The sequence below is a fragment of the Bombina bombina genome, chromosome 6, assembly GCF_027579735.1.
Source record: "Bombina bombina isolate aBomBom1 chromosome 6, aBomBom1.pri, whole genome shotgun sequence".
In the NCBI taxonomy this organism is placed as follows: domain Eukaryota; kingdom Metazoa; phylum Chordata; class Amphibia; order Anura; family Bombinatoridae; genus Bombina; species Bombina bombina.
The window spans coordinates 19,862,700-19,889,740 of NC_069504.1; the positions used below are offsets into that span (position 1 = coordinate 19,862,700).

At 43.1% G+C, this 27,041-nt stretch overlaps 1 protein-coding gene across 1 annotated transcript in view; it reads left to right on the plus strand.

Annotated features, from left to right (window-relative positions):
- The window catches only part of SND1 (staphylococcal nuclease and tudor domain containing 1), a gene marked incomplete in the record, with an annotated part of 1,252,242 nt that overhangs the window by 1,091,536 nt on the left and 133,665 nt on the right, over positions 1-27,041 (plus strand). Inside the window, 1 exon segment of the mRNA XM_053716327.1 lies at positions 18,585-18,773. Coding sequence (XP_053572302.1) covers positions 18,585-18,773 — 189 coding nt within the window.

The window sequence follows — 27,041 nt, forward strand, 5'->3', positions numbered from 1 at the left end:
GACAGCAGCAGCAGTTAGTTTTGTTCTGCCCTATCTCTTATACACAGGGAGGTTATAGCAGGGGCAGGTTTATAGACAGCAGCTAGTTCTGTTCTGCCCTATCTCTTATACACAGTGAGGTTATAGCAGGGACAGGTTTATAGACAGCAGCAGCTAGTTCTGTGCTGCCCTATCTCTTATACACAGTGAGGTTATAGCAGGGACAGGTTTATAGACAGCAGCAGCAGCTAGTTTTGTTCTGCCCTATCTCTTATACACAGTGAGGTTATAGCAGGGACAGGTTTATAGACAGCAGCAGTTAGTTTTGTTCTGCCCTATCTCTTATACACAGTGAGGTTATAGCAGGGACAGGTTTATAGACAGCAGCAGCAGCTAGTTCTGTGCTGCCCTATCTCTTATACACAGTGAGGTTATAGCAGGGACAGGTTTATAGACAGCAGCAGCAGCTAGTTCTGTGCTGCCCTATCTCTTATACACAGTGAGGTTATAGCAGGGGCAGGTTTATAGACAGCAGCAGCAGCTAGTTTTGTTCTGCCCTATCTCTTATACACAGTGAGGTTATAGCAGGGACAGGTTTATAGACAGCAGCAGCAGTTAGTTTTGTTCTGCCCTATCTCTTATACACAGTGAGGTTATAGCAGGGGCAGGTTTATAGGCAGCAGCAGCTAGTTTTGTTCTGCCCTATCTCTTATACACAGTGAGGTTATAGCAGGGACAGGTTTATAGACAGCAGCAGCAGCTAGTTCTGTTCTGCCCTATCTCTTATACACAGTGAGGTTATAGCAGGGACAGGTTTATAGACAGCAGCAGCAGCTAGTTTTGTTCTGCCCTATCTCTTATACACAGTGAGGTTATAGCAGGGACAGGTTTATAGACAGCAGCTAGTTCTGTTCTGCCCTATCTCTTATACACAGTGAGGTTATAGCAGGGACAGGTTTATAGACAGCAGCAGCAGTTAGTTTTGTTCTGCCCTATCTCTTATACACAGTGAGGTTATAGCAGGGACAGGTTTATAGACAGCAGCAGTTAGTTTTGTTCTGCCCTATCTCTTATACACAGTGAGGTTATAGCAGGGACAGGTTTATAGACAGCAGCAGCAGCTAGTTTTGTTCTGCCCTATCTCTTATACACAGTGAGGTTATAGCAGGGACAGGTTTATAGACAGCAGCAGCAGTTAGTTTTGTTCTGCCCTATCTCTTATACACAGTGAGGTTATAGCAGGGACAGGTTTATAGACAGCAGCAGCAGTTAGTTCTGTTCTGCCCTATCTCTTATACACAGTGAGGTTATAGCAGGGACAGGTTTATAGACAGCAGCAGCAGCTAGTTTTGTTCTGCCCTATCTCTTATACACAGTGAGGTTATAGCAGGGACAGGTTTATAGGCAGCAGCAGCAGTTAGTTCTGTTCTGCCCTATCTCTTATACACAGTGAGGTTATAGCAGGGGCAGGTTTATAGACAGCAGCAGCTAGTTTTGTTCTGCCCTATCTCTTATACACAGTGAGGTTATAGCAGGGACAGGTTTATAGGCAGCAGCAGCTAGTTTTGTTCTGCCCTATCTCTTATACACAGTAAGGTTATAGCAGGGACAGGTTTATAGGCAGCAGCAGCTAGTTTTGTTCTGCCCTATCTCTTATACACAGTGAGGTTATAGCAGGGGCAGGTTTATAGACAGCAGCAGCAGCTAGTTCTGTTCTGCCCTATCTCTTATACACAGTGAGGTTATAGCAGGGACAGGTTTATAGACAGCAGCAGCAGCTAGTTTTGTTCTGCCCTATCTCTTATACACAGTGAGGTTATAGCAGGGACAGGTTTATAGACAGCAGCAGCAGTTAGTTTTGTTCTGCCCTATCTCTTATACACAGTGAGGTTATAGCAGGGACAGGTTTATAGACAGCAGCAGCAGCTAGTTCTGTGCTGCCCTATCTCTTATACACAGGGAGGTTATAGCAGGGACAGGTTTATAGACAGCAGCAGCAGCTAGTTTTGTTCTGCCCTATCTCTTATACACAGTAAGGTTATAGCAGGGACAGGTTTATAGACAGCAGCAGCAGTTAGTTTTGTTCTGCCCTATCTCTTATACACAGGGAGGTTATAGCAGGGACAGGTTTATAGACAGCAGCAGCAGTTAGTTTTGTTCTGCCCTATCTCTTATACACAGGGAGGTTATAGCAGGGGCAGGTTTATAGACAGCAGCAGCAGCTAGTTTTGTTCTGCCCTATCTCTTATACACAGGGAGGTTATAGCAGGGACAGGTTTATAGGCAGCAGCAGCTAGTTTTGTTCTGCCCTATCTCTTATACACAGTGAGGTTATAGCAGGGGCAGGTTTATAGACAGCAGCAGCTAGTTCTGTTCTGCCCTATCTCTTATACACAGTGAGGTTATAGCAGGGACAGGTTTATAGACAGCAGCAGCAGCTAGTTTTGTTCTGCCCTATCTCTTATACACAGTGAGGTTATAGCAGGGACAGGTTTATAGACAGCAGCAGCAGCTAGTTTTGTTCTGCCCTATCTCTTATACACAGTGAGGTTATAGCAGGGACAGGTTTATAGACAGCAGCAGCAGCTAGTTCTGTTCTGCCCTATCTCTTATACACAGTGAGGTTATAGCAGGGACAGGTTTATAGACAGCAGCAGCAGCTAGTTTTGTTCTGCCCTATCTCTTATACACAGTGAGGTTATAGCAGGGACAGGTTTATAGACAGCAGCAGCAGCTAGTTCTGTTCTGCCCTATCTCTTATACACAGTGAGGTTATAGCAGGGACAGGTTTATAGACAGCAGCAGCAGCTAGTTCTGTTCTGCCCTATCTCTTATACACAGTGAGGTTATAGCAGGGACAGGTTTATAGGCAGCAGCAGCTAGTTTTGTTCTGCCCTATCTCTTATACACAGTGAGGTTATAGCAGGGACAGGTTTATAGACAGCAGCAGCAGTTAGTTTTGTTCTGCCCTATCTCTTATACACAGTGAGGTTATAGCAGGGGCAGGTTTATAGACAGCAGCAGCAGCTAGTTTTGTTCTGCCCTATCTCTTATACACAGTGAGGTTATAGCAGGGACAGGTTTATAGGCAGCAGCAGCTAGTTTTGTTCTGCCCTATCTCTTATACACAGTGAGGTTATAGCAGGGACAGGTTTATAGACAGCAGCAGCAGCTAGTTTTGTTCTGCCCTATCTCTTATACACAGTGAGGTTATAGCAGGGACAGGTTTATAGGCAGCAGCAGCTAGTTTTGTTCTGCCCTATCTCTTATACACAGTGAGGTTATAGCAGGGACAGGTTTATAGACAGCAGCAGCAGCTAGTTCTGTTCTGCCCTATCTCTTATACACAGTGAGGTTATAGCAGGGACAGGTTTATAGACAGCAGCAGCAGCTAGTTTTGTTCTGCCCTATCTCTTATACACAGTGAGGTTATAGCAGGGACAGGTTTATAGACAGCAGCAGCAGCTAGTTTTGTTCTGCCCTATCTCTTATACACAGTGAGGTTATAGCAGGGACAGGTTTATAGACAGCAGCAGCAGCTAGTTTTGTTCTGCCCTATCTCTTATACACAGTGAGGTTATAGCAGGGACAGGTTTATAGACGGCAGCAGCAGCTAGTTCTGTTCTGCCCTATCTCTTATACACAGTGAGGTTATAGCAGGGACAGGTTTATAGACAGCAGCAGCAGTTAGTTTTGTTCTGCCCTATCTCTTATACACAGTGAGGTTATAGCAGGGGCAGGTTTATAGGCAGCAGCAGCTAGTTTTGTTCTGCCCTATCTCTTATACACAGTAAGGTTATAGCAGGGGCAGGTTTATAGACAGCAGCAGCAGCTAGTTTTGTTCTGCCCTATCTCTTATACACAGGGAGGTTATAGCAGGGACAGGTTTATAGACAGCAGCAGCTAGTTCTGTGCTGCCCTATCTCTTATACACAGTGAGGTTATAGCAGGGGCAGGTTTATAGACAGCAGCAGCTAGTTCTGTGCTGCCCTATCTCTTATACACAGTGAGGTTATAGCAGGGGCAGGTTTATAGACAGCAGCAGCAGTTAGTTCTGTTCTGCCCTATCTCTTATACACAGTGAGGTTATAGCAGGGGCAGGTTTATAGACAGCAGCAGCAGTTAGTTCTGTTCTGCCCTATCTCTTATACACAGTGAGGTTATAGCAGGGGCAGGTTTATAGACAGCAGCAGCAGCTAGTTTTGTTCTGCCCTATCTCTTATACACAGTGAGGTTATAGCAGGGACAGGTTTATAGACAGCAGCAGCAGCTAGTTCTGTTCTGCCCTATCTCTTATACACAGTGAGGTTATAGCAGGGACAGGTTTATAGACAGCAGCAGCAGTTAGTTTTGTTCTGCCCTATCTCTTATACACAGTGAGGTTATAGCAGGGACAGGTTTATAGACAGCAGCAGCAGCTAGTTTTGTTCTGCCCTATCTCTTATACACAGTGAGGTTATAGCAGGGACAGGTTTATAGACAGCAGCAGCAGCTAGTTTTGTTCTGCCCTATCTCTTATACACAGTGAGGTTATAGCAGGGACAGGTTTATAGACAGCAGCAGCAGCTAGTTTTGTTCTGCCCTATCTCTTATACACAGTGAGGTTATAGCAGGGACAGGTTTATAGACAGCAGCAGCAGCTAGTTTTGTTCTGCCCTATCTCTTATACACAGTGAGGTTATAGCAGGGACAGGTTTATAGACAGCAGCAGCAGCTAGTTTTGTTCTGCCCTATTTCTTAAACACAGTGAGGTTATAGCAGGGACAGGTTTATAGGCAGCAGCAGCAGCTAGTTTTGTTCTGCCCTATCTCTTATACACAGTGAGGTTATAGCAGGGACAGGTTTATAGACAGCAGCAGCAGCTAGTTCTGTGCTGCCCTATCTCTTATACACAGTGAGGTTATAGCAGGGACAGGTTTATAGACTGCAGCAGCAGCTAGTTTTGTTCTGCCCTATCTCTTATACACAGTGAGGTTATAGCAGGGACAGGTTTATAGACGGCAGCAGCAGCTAGTTCTGTTCTGCCCTATCTCTTATACACAGTGAGGTTATAGCAGGGACAGGTTTATAGACAGCAGCAGCAGTTAGTTTTGTTCTGCCCTATCTCTTATACACAGTGAGGTTATAGCAGGGACAGGTTTATAGGCAGCAGCAGCAGCTAGTTCTGTTCTGCCCTATCTCTTATACACAGTGAGGTTATAGCAGGGGCAGGTTTATAGACAGCAGCAGCAGCTAGTTTTGTTCTGCCCTATCTCTTATACACAGTAAGGTTATAGCAGGGGCAGGTTTATAGGCAGCAGCAGCTAGTTTTGTTCTGCCCTATCTCTTATACACAGTAAGGTTATAGCAGGGGCAGGTTTATAGGCAGCAGCAGCTAGTTTTGTTCTGCCCTATCTCTTATACACAGTGAGGTTATAGCAGGGGCAGGTTTATAGACAGCAGCAGCAGCTAGTTTTGTTCTGCCCTATCTCTTATACACAGTAAGGTTATAGCAGGGGCAGGTTTATAGACAGCAGCAGCAGTTAGTTTTGTTCTGCCCTATCTCTTATACACAGTGAGGTTATAGCAGGGGCAGGTTTATAGGCAGCAGCAGCTAGTTTTGTTCTGCCCTATCTCTTATACACAGTAAGGTTATAGCAGGGGCAGGTTTATAGACAGCAGCAGCAGCTAGTTTTGTTCTGCCCTATCTCTTATACACAGGGAGGTTATAGCAGGGACAGGTTTATAGACAGCAGCAGCTAGTTCTGTGCTGCCCTATCTCTTATACACAGTGAGGTTATAGCAGGGACAGGTTTATAGACAGCAGCAGCAGCTAGTTTTGTTCTGCCCTATCTCTTATACACAGTGAGGTTATAGCAGGGGCAGGTTTATAGACAGCAGCAGCTAGTTCTGTGCTGCCCTATCTCTTATACACAGTGAGGTTATAGCAGGGGCAGGTTTATAGACAGCAGCAGCAGTTAGTTCTGTTCTGCCCTATCTCTTATACACAGTGAGGTTATAGCAGGGACAGGTTTATAGACAGCAGCAGCAGTTAGTTTTGTGCTGCCCTATCTCTTATACACAGTGAGGTTATAGCAGGGGCAGGTTTATAGACAGCAGCAGCAGCTAGTTTTGTTCTGCCCTATCTCTTATACACAGTGAGGTTATAGCAGGGACAGGTTTATAGACAGCAGCAGCAGCTAGTTCTGTTCTGCCCTATCTCTTATACACAGTGAGGTTATAGCAGGGACAGGTTTATAGACAGCAGCAGCAGCTAGTTTTGTTCTGCCCTATCTCTTATACACAGTGAGGTTATAGCAGGGACAGGTTTATAGACAGCAGCAGCAGCTAGTTCTGTTCTGCCCTATCTCTTATACACAGTGAGGTTATAGCAGGGACAGGTTTATAGACAGCAGCAGCTAGTTTTGTTCTGCCCTATCTCTTATACACAGTGAGGTTATAGCAGGGACAGGTTTATAGGCAGCAGCAGCTAGTTTTGTTCTGCCCTATCTCTTATACACAGTGAGGTTATAGCAGGGGCAGGTTTATAGACAGCAGCAGCAGCTAGTTCTGTTCTGCCCTATCTCTTATACACAGTGAGGTTATAGCAGGGACAGGTTTATAGACAGCAGCAGCAGCTAGTTTTGTTCTGCCCTATCTCTTATACACAGTGAGGTTATAGCAGGGACAGGTTTATAGACAGCAGCAGCAGCTAGTTTTGTTCTGCCCTATCTCTTATACACAGGGAGGTTATAGCAGGGACAGGTTTATAGACAGCAGCAGCAGCTAGTTTTGTTCTGCCCTATCTCTTATACACAGTGAGGTTATAGCAGGGGCAGGTTTATAGACAGCAGCAGCAGTTAGTTTTGTTCTGCCCTATCTCTTATACACAGGGAGGTTATAGCAGGGGCAGGTTTATAGACAGCAGCTAGTTCTGTTCTGCCCTATCTCTTATACACAGTGAGGTTATAGCAGGGACAGGTTTATAGACAGCAGCAGCAGTTAGTTTTGTTCTGCCCTATCTCTTATACACAGTGAGGTTATAGCAGGGACAGGTTTATAGACAGCAGCAGCTAGTTCTGTTCTGCCCTATCTCTTATACACAGTGAGGTTATAGCAGGGGCAGGTTTATAGACAGCAGCAGCAGCTAGTTTTGTTCTGCCCTATCTCTTATACACAGTGAGGTTATAGCAGGGGCAGGTTTATAGACAGCAGCAGCTAGTTCTGTTCTGCCCTATCTCTTATACACAGTGAGGTTATAGCAGGGACAGGTTTATAGACAGCAGCAGCAGCTAGTTTTGTTCTGCCCTATCTCTTATACACAGTGAGGTTATAGCAGGGACAGGTTTATAGACAGCAGCAGCAGCTAGTTTTGTTCTGCCCTATCTCTTATACACAGTGAGGTTATAGCAGGGACAGGTTTATAGACAGCAGCAGCAGCTAGTTTTGTTCTGCCCTATCTCTTATACACAGTGAGGTTATAGCAGGGGCAGGTTTATAGACAGCAGCAGCAGCTAGTTCTGTTCTGCCCTATCTCTTATACACAGTGAGGTTATAGCAGGGACAGGTTTATAGACAGCAGCAGCAGCTAGTTTTGTTCTGCCCTATCTCTTATACACAGTGAGGTTATAGCAGGGACAGGTTTATAGACAGCAGCAGCAGCTAGTTTTGTTCTGCCCTATCTCTTATACACAGTGAGGTTATAGCAGGGACAGGTTTATAGACAGCAGCAGCTAGTTTTGTTCTGCCCTATCTCTTATACACAGTGAGGTTATAGCAGGGGCAGGTTTATAGACAGCAGCAGCAGTTAGTTCTGTTCTGCCCTATCTCTTATACACAGTGAGGTTATAGCAGGGGCAGGTTTATAGACAGCAGCAGCAGTTAGTTCTGTTCTGCCCTATCTCTTATACACAGTGAGGTTATAGCAGGGACAGGTTTATAGACAGCAGCAGCAGTTAGTTTTGTTCTGCCCTATCTCTTATACACAGTGAGGTTATAGCAGGGACAGGTTTATAGGCAGCAGCAGCAGCTAGTTCTGTTCTGCCCTATCTCTTATACACAGTGAGGTTATAGCAGGGACAGGTTTATAGACAGCAGCAGCTAGTTCTGTTCTGCCCTATCTCTTATACACAGTGAGGTTATAGCAGGGGCAGGTTTATAGACAGCAGCAGCTAGTTCTGTTCTGCCCTATCTCTTATACACAGTGAGGTTATAGCAGGGACAGGTTTATAGACAGCAGCAGCAGCTAGTTTTGTTCTGCCCTATCTCTTATACACAGTGAGGTTATAGCAGGGACAGGTTTATAGGCAGCAGCAGCAGCTAGTTTTGTTCTGCCCTATCTCTTATACACAGTGAGGTTATAGCAGGGACAGGTTTATAGACAGCAGCAGCAGCTAGTTCTGTTCTGCCCTATCTCTTATACACAGTGAGGTTATAGCAGGGACAGGTTTATAGACAGCAGCAGCAGCTAGTTTTGTTCTGCCCTATCTCTTATACACAGTGAGGTTATAGCAGGGACAGGTTTATAGACAGCAGCAGCAGCTAGTTCTGTTCTGCCCTATCTCTTATACACAGTGAGGTTATAGCAGGGACAGGTTTATAGACAGCAGCAGCAGCTAGTTTTGTGCTGCCCTATCTCTTATACACAGTGAGGTTATAGCAGGGACAGGTTTATAGACAGCAGCAGCAGCTAGTTCTGTTCTGCCCTATCTCTTATACACAGTGAGGTTATAGCAGGGGCAGGTTTATAGACGGCAGCAGCAGCTAGTTTTGTTCTGCCCTATCTCTTATACACAGTGAGGTTATAGCAGGGACAGGTTTATAGACAGCAGCAGCAGCTAGTTTTGTGCTGCCCTATCTCTTATACACAGTGAGGTTATAGCAGGGACAGGTTTATAGACAGCAGCAGCAGCTAGTTTTGTTCTGCCCTATTTCTTATACACAGTGAGGTTATAGCAGGGACAGGTTTATAGACAGCAGCAGCTAGTTTTGTTCTGCCCTATCTCTTATACACAGTGAGGTTATAGCAGGGGCAGGTTTATAGACAGCAGCAGCAGCTAGTTCTGTTCTGCCCTATCTCTTATACACAGTGAGGTTATAGCAGGGACAGGTTTATAGACAGCAGCAGCAGCAGCTAGTTCTGTTCTGCCCTATCTCTTATACACAGTGAGGTTATAGCAGGGGCAGGTTTATAGACAGCAGCAGCAGCTAGTTTTGTTCTGCCCTATCTCTTATACACAGTGAGGTTATAGCAGGGACAGGTTTATAGACAGCAGCAGCAGCTAGTTCTGTTCTGCCCTATCTCTTATACACAGTGAGGTTATAGCAGGGGCAGGTTTATAGACAGCAGCAGCAGCTAGTTCTGTTCTGCCCTATCTCTTATACACAGTGAGGTTATAGCAGGGACAGGTTTATAGACAGCAGCAGCTAGTTCTGTTCTGCCCTATCTCTTATACACAATGAGGTTATAGCAGGGACAGGTTTATAGACAGCAGCAGCTAGTTTTGTTCTGCCCTATCTCTTATACACAGTGAGGTTATAGCAGGGACAGGTTTATAGGCAGCAGCAGCTAGTTCTGTTCTGCCCTATCTCTTATACACAGTGAGGTTATAGCAGGGACAGGTTTATAGGCAGCAGCAGCAGCTAGTTTTGTTCTGCCCTATCTCTTATACACAGTGAGGTTATAGCAGGGGCAGGTTTATAGACAGCAGCAGCTAGTTTTGTTCTGCCCTATCTCTTATACACAGTGAGGTTATAGCAGGGACAGGTTTATAGACAGCAGCAGCAGCTAGTTTTGTGCTGCCCTATCTCTTATACACAGTGAGGTTATAGCAGGGACAGGTTTATAGACAGCAGCAGCAGCTAGTTTTGTTCTGCCCTATTTCTTATACACAGTGAGGTTATAGCAGGGGCAGGTTTATAGACAGCAGCAGCTAGTTTTGTTCTGCCCTATCTCTTATACACAGTGAGGTTATAGCAGGGACAGGTTTATAGACAGCAGCAGCAGCTAGTTTTGTGCTGCCCTATCTCTTATACACAGTGAGGTTATAGCAGGGGCAGGTTTATAGACAGCAGCAGCTAGTTTTGTTCTGCCCTATCTCTTATACACAGTGAGGTTATAGCAGGGGCAGGTTTATAGACAGCAGCAGCAGCTAGTTTTGTTCTGCCCTATCTCTTATACACAGTGAGGTTATAGCAGGGGCAGGTTTATAGACAGCAGCAGCAGCTAGTTTTGTTCTGCCCTATCTCTTATACACAGGGAGGTTATAGCAGGGACAGGTTTATAGACAGCAGCAGCTAGTTTTGTTCTGCCCTATCTCTTATACACAGTGAGGTTATAGCAGGGACAGGTTTATAGACAGCAGCAGCAGTTAGTTTTGTTCTGCCCTATCTCTTATACACAGTGAGGTTATAGCAGGGACAGGTTTATAGACAGCAGCAGCAGCTAGTTTTGTTCTGCCCTATCTCTTATACACAGTAAGGTTATAGCAGGGACAGGTTTATAGACAGCAGCAGCAGCTAGTTCTGTTCTGCCCTATCTCTTATACACAGTGAGGTTATAGCAGGGACAGGTTTATAGACAGCAGCAGCAGCTAGTTCTGTTCTGCCCTATCTCTTATACACAGTGAGGTTATAGCAGGGACAGGTTTATAGACAGCAGCAGCTAGTTCTGTTCTGCCCTATCTCTTATACACAGTGAGGTTATAGCAGGGACAGGTTTATAGACAGCAGTTAGTTTTGTTCTGCCCTATCTCTTATACACAGTGAGGTTATAGCAGGGACAGGTTTATAGACAGCAGCTAGTTTTGTTCTGCCCTATCTCTTATACACAGTGAGGTTATAGCAGGGACAGGTTTATAGACAGCAGTTAGTTTTGTTCTGCCCTATCTCTTATACACAGTGAGGTTATAGCAGGGACAGGTTTATAGACAGCAGCAGCAGTTAGTTTTGTTCTGCCCTATCTCTTATACACAGTGAGGTTATAGCAGGGGCAGGTTTATAGACAGCAGCAGCAGCTAGTTTTGTTCTGCCCTATCTCTTATACACAGTGAGGTTATAGCAGGGACAGGTTTATAGACAGCAGCAGCAGCTAGTTTTGTTCTGCCCTATCTCTTATACACAGTGAGGTTATAGCAGGGACAGGTTTATAGACAGCAGCAGCAGCTAGTTTTGTTCTGCCCTATCTCTTATACACAGTGAGGTTATAGCAGGGACAGGTTTATAGGCAGCAGCAGCTAGTTCTGTTCTGCCCTATCTCTTATACACAGTGAGGTTATAGCAGGGACAGGTTTATAGGCAGCAGCAGCTAGTTCTGTTCTGCCCTATCTCTTATACACAGTGAGGTTATAGCAGGGGCAGGTTTATAGGCAGCAGCAGCTAGTTTTGTTCTGCCCTATCTCTTATACACAGTGAGGTTATAGCAGGGACAGGTTTATAGGCAGCAGCAGCTAGTTCTGTTCTGCCCTATCTCTTATACACAGTGAGGTTATAGCAGGGACAGGTTTATAGGCAGCAGCAGCTAGTTCTGTTCTGCCCTATCTCTTATACACAGTGAGGTTATAGCAGGGACAGGTTTATAGGCAGCAGCAGCTAGTTCTGTTCTGCCCTATCTCTTATACACAGTGAGGTTATAGCAGGGACAGGTTTATAGACAGCAGCAGCTAGTTTTGTTCTGCCCTATCTCTTATACACAGTGAGGTTATAGCAGGGACAGGTTTATAGACAGCAGCAGCAGTTAGTTTTGTGCTGCCCTATCTCTTATACACAGTGAGGTTATAGCAGGGGCAGGTTTATAGGCAGCAGCAGCTAGTTTTGTTCTGCCCTATCTCTTATACACAGTGAGGTTATAGCAGGGACAGGTTTATAGGCAGCAGCAGCTAGTTTTGTTCTGCCCTATCTCTTATACACAGTAAGGTTATAGCAGGGGCAGGTTTATAGACAGCAGCAGCAGCTAGTTTTGTTCTGCCCTATCTCTTATACACAGTGAGGTTATAGCAGGGACAGGTTTATAGACAGCAGCAGCAGCTAGTTTTGTTCTGCCCTATCTCTTATACACAGTGAGGTTATAGCAGGGACAGGTTTATAGGCAGCAGCAGCTAGTTTTGTTCTGCCCTATCTCTTATACACAGTGAGGTTATAGCAGGGGCAGGTTTATAGACAGCAGCAGCTAGTTTTGTTCTGCCCTATCTCTTATACACAGTGAGGTTATAGCAGGGGCAGGTTTATAGACAGCAGCAGCTAGTTTTGTTCTGCCCTATCTCTTATACACAGTGAGGTTATAGCAGGGACAGGTTTATAGACAGCAGCAGCAGCTAGTTCTGTTCTGCCCTATCTCTTATACACAGTGAGGTTATAGCAGGGACAGGTTTATAGACAGCAGCAGCAGCTAGTTTTGTTCTGCCCTATCTCTTATACACAGTGAGGTTATAGCAGGGACAGGTTTATAGACAGCAGCAGCAGCTAGTTCTGTTCTGCCCTATCTCTTATACACAGTGAGGTTATAGCAGGGACAGGTTTATAGACAGCAGCAGCAGCTAGTTTTGTTCTGCCCTATCTCTTATACACAGTGAGGTTATAGCAGGGACAGGTTTATAGACAGCAGCAGCAGCTAGTTCTGTTCTGCCCTATCTCTTATACACAGTGAGGTTATAGCAGGGGCAGGTTTATAGACAGCAGCAGCAGCTAGTTTTGTTCTGCCCTATCTCTTATACACAGTGAGGTTATAGCAGGGACAGGTTTATAGACAGCAGCAGCAGCTAGTTTTGTGCTGCCCTATCTCTTATACACAGTGAGGTTATAGCAGGGACAGGTTTATAGACAGCAGCAGCAGCTAGTTTTGTTCTGCCCTATCTCTTATACACAGTGAGGTTATAGCAGGGGCAGGTTTATAGACAGCAGCAGCAGCTAGTTCTGTTCTGCCCTATCTCTTATACACAGTGAGGTTATAGCAGGGGCAGGTTTATAGACAGCAGCAGCAGCTAGTTCTGTTCTGCCCTATCTCTTATACACAGTGAGGTTATAGCAGGGGCAGGTTTATAGACAGCAGCAGCAGCTAGTTCTGTTCTGCCCTATCTCTTATACACAGGGAGGTTATAGCAGGGACAGGTTTATAGACAGCAGCAGCTAGTTCTGTTCTGCCCTATCTCTTATACACAGTGAGGTTATAGCAGGGGCAGGTTTATAGACAGCAGCAGCTAGTTTTGTGCTGCCCTATCTCTTATACACAGTGAGGTTATAGCAGGGACAGGTTTATAGACAGCAGCAGCAGTTAGTTCTGTTCTGCCCTATCTCTTATACACAGTGAGGTTATAGCAGGGACAGGTTTATAGGCAGCAGCAGCTAGTTTTGTTCTGCCCTATCTCTTATACACAGTGAGGTTATAGCAGGGACAGGTTTATAAACAGCAGCAGCAGCTAGTTTTGTGCTGCCCTATCTCTTATACACAGTGAGGTTATAGCAGGGACAGGTTTATAGACAGCAGCAGCAGTTAGTTTTGTGCTGCCCTATCTCTTATACACAGTGAGGTTATAGCAGGGACAGGTTTATAGACAGCAGCAGCAGTTAGTTTTGTGCTGCCCTATCTCTTATACACAGTGAGGTTATAGCAGGGGCAGGTTTATAGACAGCAGCAGCAGCTAGTTCTGTTCTGCCCTATCTCTTATACACAGTGAGGTTATAGCAGGGACAGGTTTATAGACAGCAGCAGCAGCTAGTTCTGTTCTGCCCTATCTCTTATACACAGTGAGGTTATAGCAGGGGCAGGTTTATAGACAGCAGCAGCAGCTAGTTTTGTTCTGCCCTATCTCTTATACACAGTGAGGTTATAGCAGGGACAGGTTTATAGGCAGCAGCAGCAGCTAGTTCTGTTCTGCCCTATCTCTTATACACAGTGAGGTTATAGCAGGGACAGGTTTATAGACAGCAGCAGCAGTTAGTTTTGTTCTGCCCTATCTCTTATACACAGTGAGGTTATAGCAGGGACAGGTTTATAGACAGCAGCAGCAGCTAGTTTTGTTCTGCCCTATCTCTTATACACAGGGAGGTTATAGCAGGGACAGGTTTATAGACAGCAGCAGCTAGTTCTGTTCTGCCCTATCTCTTATACACAGTGAGGTTATAGCAGGGACAGGTTTATAGACAGCAGCAGCTAGTTCTGTTCTGCCCTATCTCTTATACACAGTGAGGTTATAGCAGGGGCAGGTTTATAGACAGCAGCAGCAGCTAGTTTTGTTCTGCCCTATCTCTTATACACAGTGAGGTTATAGCAGGGACAGGTTTATAGACAGCAGCAGCAGCTAGTTCTGTTCTGCCCTATCTCTTATACACAGTGAGGTTATAGCAGGGACAGGTTTATAGACAGCAGCAGCAGTTAGTTCTGTTCTGCCCTATCTCTTATACACAGTGAGGTTATAGCAGGGACAGGTTTATAGACAGCAGCAGCAGTTAGTTCTGTTCTGCCCTATCTCTTATACACAGTGAGGTTATAGCAGGGACAGGTTTATAGACAGCAGCAGCAGCTAGTTCTGTTCTGCCCTATCTCTTATACACAGTGAGGTTATAGCAGGGACAGGTTTATAGACAGCAGCAGCAGCTAGTTCTGTTCTGCCCTATCTCTTATACACAGTGAGGTTATAGCAGGGGCAGGTTTATAGACAGCAGCAGCTAGTTCTGTTCTGCCCTATCTCTTATACACAGTGAGGTTATAGCAGGGACAGGTTTATAGACAGCAGCAGCAGCTAGTTTTGTTCTGCCCTATCTCTTATACACAGTGAGGTTATAGCAGGGACAGGTTTATAGGCAGCAGCAGCAGCTAGTTCTGTTCTGCCCTATCTCTTATACACAGGGAGGTTATAGCAGGGACAGGTTTATAGGCAGCAGCAGCTAGTTTTGTTCTGCCCTATCTCTTATACACAGTGAGGTTATAGCAGGGACAGGTTTATAGACAGCAGCAGCAGCTAGTTTTGTGCTGCCCTATCTCTTATACACAGTGAGGTTATAGCAGGGACAGGTTTATAGACAGCAGCTAGTTCTGTTCTGCCCTATCTCTTATACACAGTAAGGTTATAGCAGGGACAGGTTTATAGGCAGCAGCAGCTAGTTTTGTTCTGCCCTATCTCTTATACACAGTGAGGTTATAGCAGGGGCAGGTTTATAGGCAGCAGCAGCTAGTTTTGTTCTGCCCTATCTCTTATACACAGTAAGGTTATAGCAGGGACAGGTTTATAGGCAGCAGCAGCTAGTTTTGTTCTGCCCTATCTCTTATACACAGTGAGGTTATAGCAGGGACAGGTTTATAGACAGCAGCAGCAGCTAGTTCTGTTCTGCCCTATCTCTTATACACAGTGAGGTTATAGCAGGGACAGGTTTATAGACAGCAGCAGCAGCTAGTTCTGTTCTGCCCTATCTCTTATACACAGTAAGGTTATAGCAGGGACAGGTTTATAGACGGCAGCAGCAGCTAGTTTTGTTCTGCCCTATCTCTTATACACAGTGAGGTTATAGCAGGGACAGGTTTATAGACAGCAGCAGCAGCTAGTTTTGTTCTGCCCTATCTCTTATACACAGTGAGGTTATAGCAGGGACAGGTTTATAGGCAGCAGCAGCTAGTTTTGTTCTGCCCTATCTCTTATACACAGTGAGGTTATAGCAGGGACAGGTTTATAGACAGCAGCAGCAGCTAGTTTTGTGCTGCCCTATCTCTTATACACAGTGAGGTTATAGCAGGGACAGGTTTATAGACAGCAGCTAGTTCTGTTCTGCCCTATCTCTTATACACAGTGAGGTTATAGCAGGGACAGGTTTATAGACAGCAGCAGCAGTTAGTTTTGTTCTGCCCTATCTCTTATACACAGTGAGGTTATAGCAGGGACAGGTTTATAGGCAGCAGCAGCTAGTTTTGTTCTGCCCTATCTCTTATACACAGTGAGGTTATAGCAGGGACAGGTTTATAGACAGCAGCAGCAGCTAGTTTTGTTCTGCCCTATCTCTTATACACAGTGAGGTTATAGCAGGGACAGGTTTATAGACAGCAGCAGCAGCTAGTTTTGTTCTGCCCTATCTCTTATACACAGTGAGGTTATAGCAGGGACAGGTTTATAGACAGCAGCAGCTAGTTCTGTTCTGCCCTATCTCTTATACACAGTGAGGTTATAGCAGGGACAGGTTTATAGACAGCAGCAGCAGCTAGTTTTGTTCTGCCCTATCTCTTATACACAGTGAGGTTATAGCAGGGACAGGTTTATAGACGGCAGCAGCAGCTAGTTTTGTTCTGCCCTATCTCTTATACACAGTGAGGTTATAGCAGGGGCAGGTTTATAGACAGCAGCAGCAGCTAGTTCTGTTCTGCCCTATCTCTTATACACAGTGAGGTTATAGCAGGGACAGGTTTATAGACAGCAGCAGCAGTTAGTTTTGTTCTGCCCTATCTCTTATACACAGTGAGGTTATAGCAGGGACAGGTTTATAGACAGCAGCAGCAGCTAGTTTTGTTCTGCCCTATCTCTTATACACAGTGAGGTTATAGCAGGGACAGGTTTATAGACAGCAGCAGCAGCTAGTTTTGTTCTGCCCTATCTCTTATACACAGTGAGGTTATAGCAGGGACAGGTTTATAGGCAGCAGCAGCTAGTTTTGTTCTGCCCTATCTCTTATACACAGTAAGGTTATAGCAGGGACAGGTTTATAGGCAGCAGCAGCTAGTTTTGTTCTGCCCTATCTCTTATACACAGTGAGGTTATAGCAGGGACAGGTTTATAGACAGCAGCAGCAGTTAGTTTTGTTCTGCCCTATCTCTTATACACAGGGAGGTTATAGCAGGGACAGGTTTATAGACAGCAGCAGCAGCTAGTTCTGTTCTGCCCTATCTCTTATACACAGTGAGGTTATAGCAGGGGCAGGTTTATAGACAGCAGCAGCAGCTAGTTCTGTTCTGCCCTATCTCTTATACACAGTGAGGTTATAGCAGGGACAGGTTTATAGACAGCAGCAGCAGCTAGTTCTGTTCTGCCCTATCTCTTATACACAGTGAGGTTATAGCAGGGGCAGGTTTATAGACAGCAGCAGCAGTTAGTTTTGTTCTGCCCTATCTCTTATACACAGTGAGGTTATAGCAGGGACAGGTTTATAGACGGCAGCAGCAGCAGCAGCTAGTTTTGTTCTGCCCTATCTCTTATACACAGTGAGATTATAGCAGGGACAGGTTTATAGACAGCAGCAGCAGCTAGTTTTGTTCTGCCCTATCTCTTATACACAGGGAGGTTATAGCAGGGACAGGTTTATAGACAGCAGCAGCAGCTAGTTATGTTCTGCCCTATCTCTTATACACAGTGAGGTTATAGCAGGGACAGGTTTATAGTTGCTTGTTTATTAAAAATGTGTATAAACCGCCCCCTAATGCTGCATGCAAGCACTACTGTATAGCCTGGCTTACAAAGGGCCTCGTTATGTAACACATTTCATATGGAGGTTGGGGGTGGGCGCTCAGAAGGTTCTCTCTTCCATTAAAGGGATATTCCAGCCAAAATTGGAAACCACATGGGTGCATTTCGGTATTGAACAGAAGCAATTGTGTAATATACATGCATTAGCAAAAATGCTTCTAATAAAAGCTATAGCTGTTTAAAAAGTGTATTTAAGTATGCACCGTGCACCAGCATTTTATACACAGCACTTGCTCAGACAGCCTAAGGTGCTTGTACCATCTGGTAATGACCCAGTTTAATTGCTGACATGATACAAGCCCCACTGATTATCTGAGCAGCTGCATTATTTAAAATGCTGGTGCAGTGACAATATCTAGTTATGCTTCACATGGACGTGCAGAGAATAATGCTAACACTAAACAATGATAACTTACTAGAAGCATTTTTGACAATACATGTATATTGCAAATATGTTTCTATTCAAAGATGTATTTAATCTATGTGCATTTAGGTTTTGGCTGGAATGTCCCTTTAACTAAGCATTTGATGACATTGAGTGCAGGGAACTTGGGCATTTATGTCATTTTTGTTTAGATAACAACAAAAATGTGAATAGAAATGCAGTGAGAGTTCTGTTCTATTATAAAGACATTAAATTCCTCTTTTTATGTGAAGTCACAAACACTCATTTACTTTATTGCAGAATTCAGACATCATTGTCTTCCTGAGTGTTGGCCCTAAAATATAGAGATAAGTGATGGAGGAAACGCTTCCTCTGGCTGCACAGATGCAGATTTATACAGAGAGGATTAGTGACTGGTGGTGAGAGTGTTGCCCACTGGGGCGGCCTTTACCATATGTTGTCAGTGTTGCCGATAGTCCAGATGTTAGTGATATCGGACTTGGTTACATTGAGGTTGCTCTAACTCCTACTGTGCCAGATATTGATGTACAAGCTCTTACTTGAGACCGTTGGCTCAGTTGTTCCTTCCCTTTTACTTGCTTGCCCTGCAGACAAAGGGTAGTCTATAATATGCTATGGTGCTCAGATTTATCAATGAAGTGTCTAACGTGCTGGGAGCAATAGAAAATCACTTATTTGCTTGAGCATTGTCTGTCGTACATCTGTTTGTGGCCGTTTCATGAAAATCATGTGTAAAGGTTCAATATATTGCCCAACCTTACCGGTCTCCTCTTCCTCTGTAGGTGGAGGTGGAGGTGGAAGCGATGGACAAGGCTGGAAACTTCATTGGTTGGCTTCATGTTGATGGAATTAACTTGTCTGTGTCTCTTGTGGAACATGCTCTGTCTAAGGTCCACTTCACAGCTGAGCGCAGCAACTACTATAAGACTCTTCTGTCTGCTGAAGATGGCCCCAAACAAAGGAAAGAGAAGGTAAGTGATGGTGCACTCAACAGTCGGCAATATGGAAGACATCTGGTGTCTTGTTACTTGGGAATAAGTTGTATGGCTGATTAATAATGGCATGTGGTATGAAAGTCACAATGTTTTCTTGTTAGAATTTGAAACCAGCCCAAATCCTGTTAGTCCTGTTAGTGTTTTAATGCTAATATTCCTACATGATTTCCTCTTCCGCTTGGTACAAATGTATCCTTCATTGCATGTTACTTATGATGATTTTCACGTTATGTCGCAAGTAATAACTTAACACAATATGTATCTCTGTGATATGTACTTTCTTCAGATTCATACTACAAATTAGTCTTCACCAAGTTTTCTGTCCCTTCTGTAATTCTACCCATATTGGCGCACTTTTACGTTATGACCAGAGTACACAAATTGTATCGGCCATTCCCTATGAATCTACCAGTACACACCTGCGTTACTCAATTTCATTTTAATGAATCCTGTGGCCACTAAATCCCCCTATTTTAAGTATGAAATGCAGTTTTAATTATTGTGCAGTGCCCAGCTAGACACTAATTGGTCATTATTTGAGTCAGAGGCAGGTCTAGATCATGGCCCACTTTGTGATGATACGCTTTCTGGGAGTTTAGGTATGGCACGGCCTTTATGGTTGGCGTCACTATACTGTACTAACACGATAACCAGTCAGGATGTCAGATCAGGTGCCCCCACCCTCTTTTCAGAGGAAAAAAGTGCTAAGCATGTGTAGAGGTGCAGAGTTTTCCACCAAACAGTTTCCTTTTCAAGGGTCTTCTAGAATATATATTTGTGTTTTGAAAAAATTCACATATTAACTAACCAGTTTGTCTTCATGCAGAATGTGGTACTCACATTGGTAATGGTAAACACATACGGCCAGATTACAATGGAGCATTAACTGCGCTAGAAGTAAGCTTTTTGCGTGAGTCGGGTTGCTCTCGTATTACAATTTGAAAGTAAAAAGTTATCATTTGCACGCTAACCAGACACGTGTAAAATGCTGAACTTAGAATATCGCTCGCAGGGTAACCTGTTCTTCCATAGAAGTCAGTAGTGTGGAAAAAACACCGTACTCGTGAATATGCAATCAGGGCTACACTAAAGTGTGCTAACCCTACATGAAAAAATGAATATTTCACTTTATAATGTTCTTCACATAGCAGAAGAAGGTTATATTTATTCATAAATACACATATATATATATATATATATATATATATATATATATATATATATATATATTGTGTATGTATATATATATATATATATATTTATATATGATGGTATTTTGCACAAATTATATATTTATACCTTTATATATAGATGGATATGTATGTGTCTATATATAGATATCCATCCAACACACACAAATATATATATATATATATATATATATATATATATACATACATGATTATATATAGGAATATCTATCTATAAATACTTAGAACATTTTCTGCTACATGCAGAACATTGGAATGTATAATATTTACAGTAAATACACAGTAGAACACTTTATTAAATGTGAAAATTGCTTAAATACGTTTTTTCACGTTTTAATCTTAACTGCAAAGGGTTTCAATGCACTTATATATATGTCTGTAAATACATATGTACACACATACCTGTAAATGCATATGTACACATATACCTGTAAATGCATATGTACTCATATACCTGTAAATACATATGTACTCCTATACCTGTAAATACATATGTACTCCTATACCTGTAAATACATATGTACACATATACCTGTAAACGCATATGTACACATATACCTGTAAACGCATATGTACACATATACCTGTAAATGCATATGTACTCATATACCTGTAAATGCATATGTACTCCTATACCTGTAAATACATATGTACACATATACCTGTAAATACATATGTACTCATATACCTGTAAACGCATATGTACACATATGTATTTACAGGTATATGAGTACATATGTATTTACAGGTATATGTGTACATATGCGTTTACAGGTATATGTGTACATAAGTATTTACAGGTATAGGAGTACATATGTATTTACAGGTATATGAGTACATATGCATTTACAGGTATATGAGTACATATGTATTTACAGTATATGTACTCCTATACCTGTAAATACATATGTACTCATATACCTGTAAATACATATGTACTCATATACCTGTAAATACATATGTACTCCTATACCTGTAAATACATATGTACACATATACCTGTAAACGCATATGTACACATATACCTGTAAATACATATGTACTCATATACCTGTAAATGCATATGTACTCAAATACCTGTAAATACATATGTACTCATATACCTGTAAATACATATGTACTCATATACCTGTAAATGCATATGTACACATATACCTGTAAATACATATGTACTCATATACCTGTAAATACATATGTACACATATACCTGTAAATACATATGTACTCATATACCTGTAAATACATATGTACTCATATACCTGTAAATGCATATGTACTCATATACCTGTAAATGCATATGTACTCATATACCTGTAAATGCATATGTACACATATACCTGTAAATGCATATGTACACATATACCTGTAAATGCATATGTACACATATACCTGTAAATGCATATGTACTCATATATAGACATGTATCTGTATGTTATCTCTATGTTAAAGCCCTTTGCCGGCTTTTCTTCTCTAACATCTGAGACCTCATATCTTTGAGCCTTTATAACTTTTTTGTACAACCATTTTTACAAATTTTATTAGAGTTATTGTGAGTGTGTACTTTATAATGTATTTTTTATGTGTTTTGTGACCTTTTTTTTTTTTGTGAAACGAGCTATAAGATCAGGCTACCCCGACTAGCGTTAACTTCAATTGTGCTAAAGCAATCTCGTTTGTTTTCAACTTGTAATACACACCCGCGATAAATCCCTTATGTTATATAATATTTTAATAGAGGGAATTTCCCTCAGAGCTGAGTGTAATACAGAGACTTGCCATAAAACGTTTATACTGGATTAGCCCATGAGAAACTGCTCATCCTAAAAAGAGACATTAAGAGGCAAAGCCTAAAGGTATCAGTTTGTGAAGGAATCTTCCTTTAGCAGCACGGCACGCGACCCCCCTCTGCATGTGACATCACAGCATTTAGACTGTTCACCAGACGGCCAACTGCCAAATGTGCAGATCTGATGTGTCCTAGAGCATTTTGCACATTGCTCCCTATGCTTCACATTCGCTCACTCGCGATAAAAGCCTCATGCATTATTCTGCGTTTAAGTTTTTATTTTTAAACTGCACAGTCAGCATTTTCTGCTGCAGCTCAGTCAGGAAGCTTACAACTTATTGCCAGTGCAGTAGACCCCAGTTGCGTTTTCAGTTTATATTTCACCTTGACCATTTAGACTACAGACACATGTGATAGTTACGTTGTTAGGGCCCTGGTATGTTAACAGGCTAACGTCACCTGTAAGGGCGCATTAGTTGGTTAGCTAACCCTCCCTATAGCTCCTGTATAGATCAACAGCCAATTTATTGTATAGGACAACCTCACAACACCCACAATGTTTTGTTCCAATGCGCTGGTTTTACTGTAAAACATTCAGTTTCCAGCAGTTAAATCTTTTAATGCCGGGATGTCATATTATTAAACTCTATGCTGAGGTTTTCTGGCCTTCAGTCACATTTTGTAGTTAAGGTTGTTTTGTTCTCCATCCTCTCCCTACATACGAGGTCTGGTGAATGTAAGCTGCATCCTGTGGCTGTGAGAATTTATAGATTGTTGCTGGGTCAGTGAGAGGCTATTTCAGGTTAAAGGGTCATTTTGGTGAAACAGGATCCCTTATTAATTATGTGGGGATCAGATTAAAAATGTGTGTATGAATAATGAGTAGTTACAGCATGACGACCATTCAGATCTGGCAACCTGTGTCTTAACCTTTTATATGCCAGGCCCAGCAGCACATCACCCGTGGAAGGTTACAGCTTGCTATCACACAAGGCATGGAGCTGATTAGAGAGAATGCAAAGTCAAACTGAGAAGACATCATCTGTTTACACATCTCTGTAATAAGAGGGAGCCCGGGGGGGGGGGGGGTCACATGGCACACCAAGTGTTGTCACACCCTGCGCCACCTCTCTAAATACCAAGCTGCAAAACATATAGTATTATTTAAAGAGCGTGTGAAGCTAAAGGGAGACTTAGTAAATAAACAACACCCACACATACTGCGGCATGCTCTTAATGCAGCACTACTGGGTGTGCACCAGAGGGCTAGACTGTCAGCTTCTCAGGCCGGGCAGAAGCGCAATGCCTACCTTAAACGCAAGCTGGCATGAAAGCCTGAATATCATTTGACATTTATCCCCTCTCTGAATGTAACCATCAGCCTCTTTATTCCATTCTCTGCACATCCTGGCATGGAAAGGAGCATGTGAGCTGGCTAAGCTGGGGGTAATGGGGAATTTGTTAGCACCATAGACAGAGGGACCATACCTTACAGCTATGCACATGCCAGAAGAGTAGAAATCGGAGAGTGACAGATGTATGAAACATTTTCCCAGGTGGGGGGTTTCCCAGACTGTGAATCTACTTTACCTTATTTTGTCTGATGGAGTAAACCTCTTAACAAAGTGTTTTGCTTCTGCCCTGACATTGCACCACTGTTATAGGTGACATTCCTGAGGTCATTCTCACGTCCCTACCACCCGCACCTGTAACACTTTTTGCCCATAACTGCACGTGGCACGGCTGTGCCAGTTAGAGACTATGGGCTTCTACATTATAAATAGAACGTACAGGATATAATTGTATATGCAAATGTTTCTTATTTTCTAATATAACTAAGACTTTTCCTGCCGTTTGCCTATTGCTTTCAGGTGGCACATTAACTCATTCTCTGCCATGCCGTGTGGCTCTGCTAACTGCCATTTTATTTCATTATTAGCAGAAATCCCTGGCTGTGCTCTGCAGTCCAGGTCTGGTGATAGTGTGGGATTCAGCAGTTTACTAGTGCTGACACTGCGTTCAGTAGCACCGCACACAATCCAATGTACTTTCCGGCCTTCTGAATAAGCATTGAGATTATTGAGCACATGTCTCAGCTGCTCGCTCCCCTCTAAGGGAGCCTGGGAGCTTTCCTTGCAGGGAGTTAAGGGCCCAAATATATCCCATCTTTTTCTTAACTAGCAGCAAAGGGTTTAACCCCTTAGTTCTCAGATGGCTGAGACTTCTCTGTCATCTACAGGGTTAAGACATTTCCTCTGAGGTTTAGCGGGCACTGCACAGATACTGCCCAGAAACACATTGGCTAGTTTTTTGTTACCAACACCCCAGATTGAAATGGACACAATAAATCATCACATCATCTACAGGGGGGTTTCAGTAAATATCTGCATTAACCGAAAATAGAGGATGGTCTGCAGTTTGTTTTTCAGACATGGATTTTATCTTTACTTTTACTTTAACTAAAGGAAACGTTTGTGTGCTTTAGTCACAGCTACTTGAGTAGCTAGAAATGAAACCTATGTAAGCACAAATAATAGTCTAAAATCTGGTAAAAAAAAATGCTGTCATTGGGATTTGGTTGCACATAGTATAGCTTTAGACCAATGCCCTTTCAGCCTCAGATTCTCATGCTGCGCTTATGCGGGACGGAGTTACTGTACTTGCAGAGTGACTGGGCCTGCACCAGCCCTGCATTATATCAAAGTGCCGTCATAAATATCTACTAAGTAGGTCCACGATAATCCAGACCCAGATAATAATCTTTATGATAAGACAGCCAGGAATTAGCCACACTAGAGTGTAGTGATGTTTGATTTCCTCAAGCGATGGATTACTGGAGCAACACAAGAGTTCTGTGATAGCAATACTGGCTCCCAAGCTACCTGCACTCTTGCTATGTAGTGTAGACCCAAGTATTCATCCTGATCCTGGCCTCAATTTATATTCATGCCTTTGCATTCTCACTATCCCAGTGCACCTCTGACTTTGTAAGCCTCTGTTGTTTCTGTTGGTACAAAACTCTCACACACGGACAACAGCACCTGAGCAAAGCAAAGTTTAACAAAGGATCAAGGTCAGAAGATGCACTCCCCAGTATTCCAGGAAAAAGCACTTGTTATGAATTATAACAGAGCCTCCGAAGAATGGTGTTCCCTGTATCAAAGCTTGAAATCAAGGAGTATCAGAATGGTAACTGGCTTCTGCAGGTTCCCTATCGTAGCGTCACTAACCCTCACTGTGTATTACCAGCTGTGGCCTGCCTTAGTATCCAAGCCACTCATCAGCCACACTAGTTTACACAATGGTATAAATGGTACCACAGCCTGTGCATAGCGCTGTCCTTGCATATTTTATATCCTGTTTCACTAGCTAAGCCACTCATCAGCCACACAAGTTTACACAATGGTATAAATGGTACCACAGCCTGTGCATAGCGCTGTCCTTACAAATTTTATATCCTGTTTCACTAGCTAAGCCACACATCAGCCACACAAGTTTACACAGTGGTATAAATGGTACCACGGCCTGTGCATAGCGCTGTCCTTGCACATTTTATATCCGGTTTTACTAGCTAAGCCACTCATCAGCCACACAAGTTTACACAATGGTATAAATGGTACCACGGCCTGTGCATAGCGCTGTCCTTGCACATTTTATATCATGTTTCACTAGCTAAGTCACTCATCAGCCACACAAGTTTTACACAGTGGTATAAATGGTATATATCCTGTTTCAATCACCAGCCACTCATCATCCACAAAAGTTTACACAATGGTATAAATGGTACCACGGCCTGTGAATAGTGCTGTCCTTGCACATTTTATATCATGTTTCACTAGCTAAGCCACTCATCAGCCACACGAGTTTTACACAGTGGTATAAATGGTACCACGGCCTGTGCATAGCACTTTCCTTGCACATTTGATATCCTGTTTTACTCATCAGCCACACAAGTTTACACAATGGTATGTACAAAACGTAGGGGAAAGGTAGTAGGTGTACTAAACATTACGTTTAAAATAACTAGCTGAAAGCGAAGTAATCAAGAGCAGACTATAATACAACAGTCTCTGAATCCACTGAGAGAAGATTCCCCCAAGCCCTCAAAGTGTAAGTGTTTGTGAGGATAAAGACACTCCACATAAGAAACAATGTGACTCACGACTATCGGATCATGTTCCCAAGCATCTATCCCAGCGCCCCACATAGGTCCTAGCTTACCCGTGGAGTGGCGTCCTATTGTCCAGATCTCCACAGGGGTGCTTTAGGCATCGTCCGATAGGATCCATGACTGTGAGCGCTACTTTCAAACAGCGTTCCGTGTCCCAGTTCCTCACGACTGTTCTCTGTCCTAGCCGGCCAATCCTCCGCAGGCTTACTCTAATATCACATGCTCACTTTTGGCCAATCCAAATGCAAGTAACAACAAAGAGTTCAAGGAGTACCGTGATATGAGTAAAAAGTGAAACTTTATTAAATATTCAAAAAATGCAAAACAAGGGGTATCCAAGACCCCGGGTGTAAAATACAGAGTAATGAAAGGGTAGACAAATACACAGGATGACGTGTTTCGGCTTCCGCCCTACTCTTAGCCCCTCATAAAATCACTCATATCATCCGTGTTTAAAACACACTGTCTCCCCGCCTATTGGATAATGGGTTCACACTCCCTCTTAAATATATCCAATCAGGCTCCTTTTAAATCATATCAGAACTTCCCTCTATATACCTCAGAAATACATATATCTTATATCCAAAGTATTTACTGCCAAGGAAGGATTACTATTGTTATAAAAATGGAGCCAACCAAGCTAAACCATTGAAACGATACAAACTTATGCGCCTCCGTTCCAGACATGATGTATTATGAATAAATTATATAATATAGTGTCCTGTTCTAAACCGTACCAAAAGGGGGCGTTACCATCCTGATACTGCTCGGGTAAATTCTTAAATAAAGTCCTAAGCTATGTACAGAACCATACATTAAGCCATTAATATCCTGATGCCTCTCAAGTAAATAACTAAATACAGTATCCTAATTTAAGCTATGGACTGCGATCATGGAGTAAGGAGAGTGGACAAAGGTCCCGCCTACCCCTGGAGCATAATTGCACATCATTTAAATACTCTAGTCGTGAGCCCGAAATATTGAAGTGCACCTACGATTCAAACAGTCATTTTTGGAAATATTCCCGTCACTACAGAGTTAAAATATTCACTGGCAAATTAGGCTTGCGATGACGC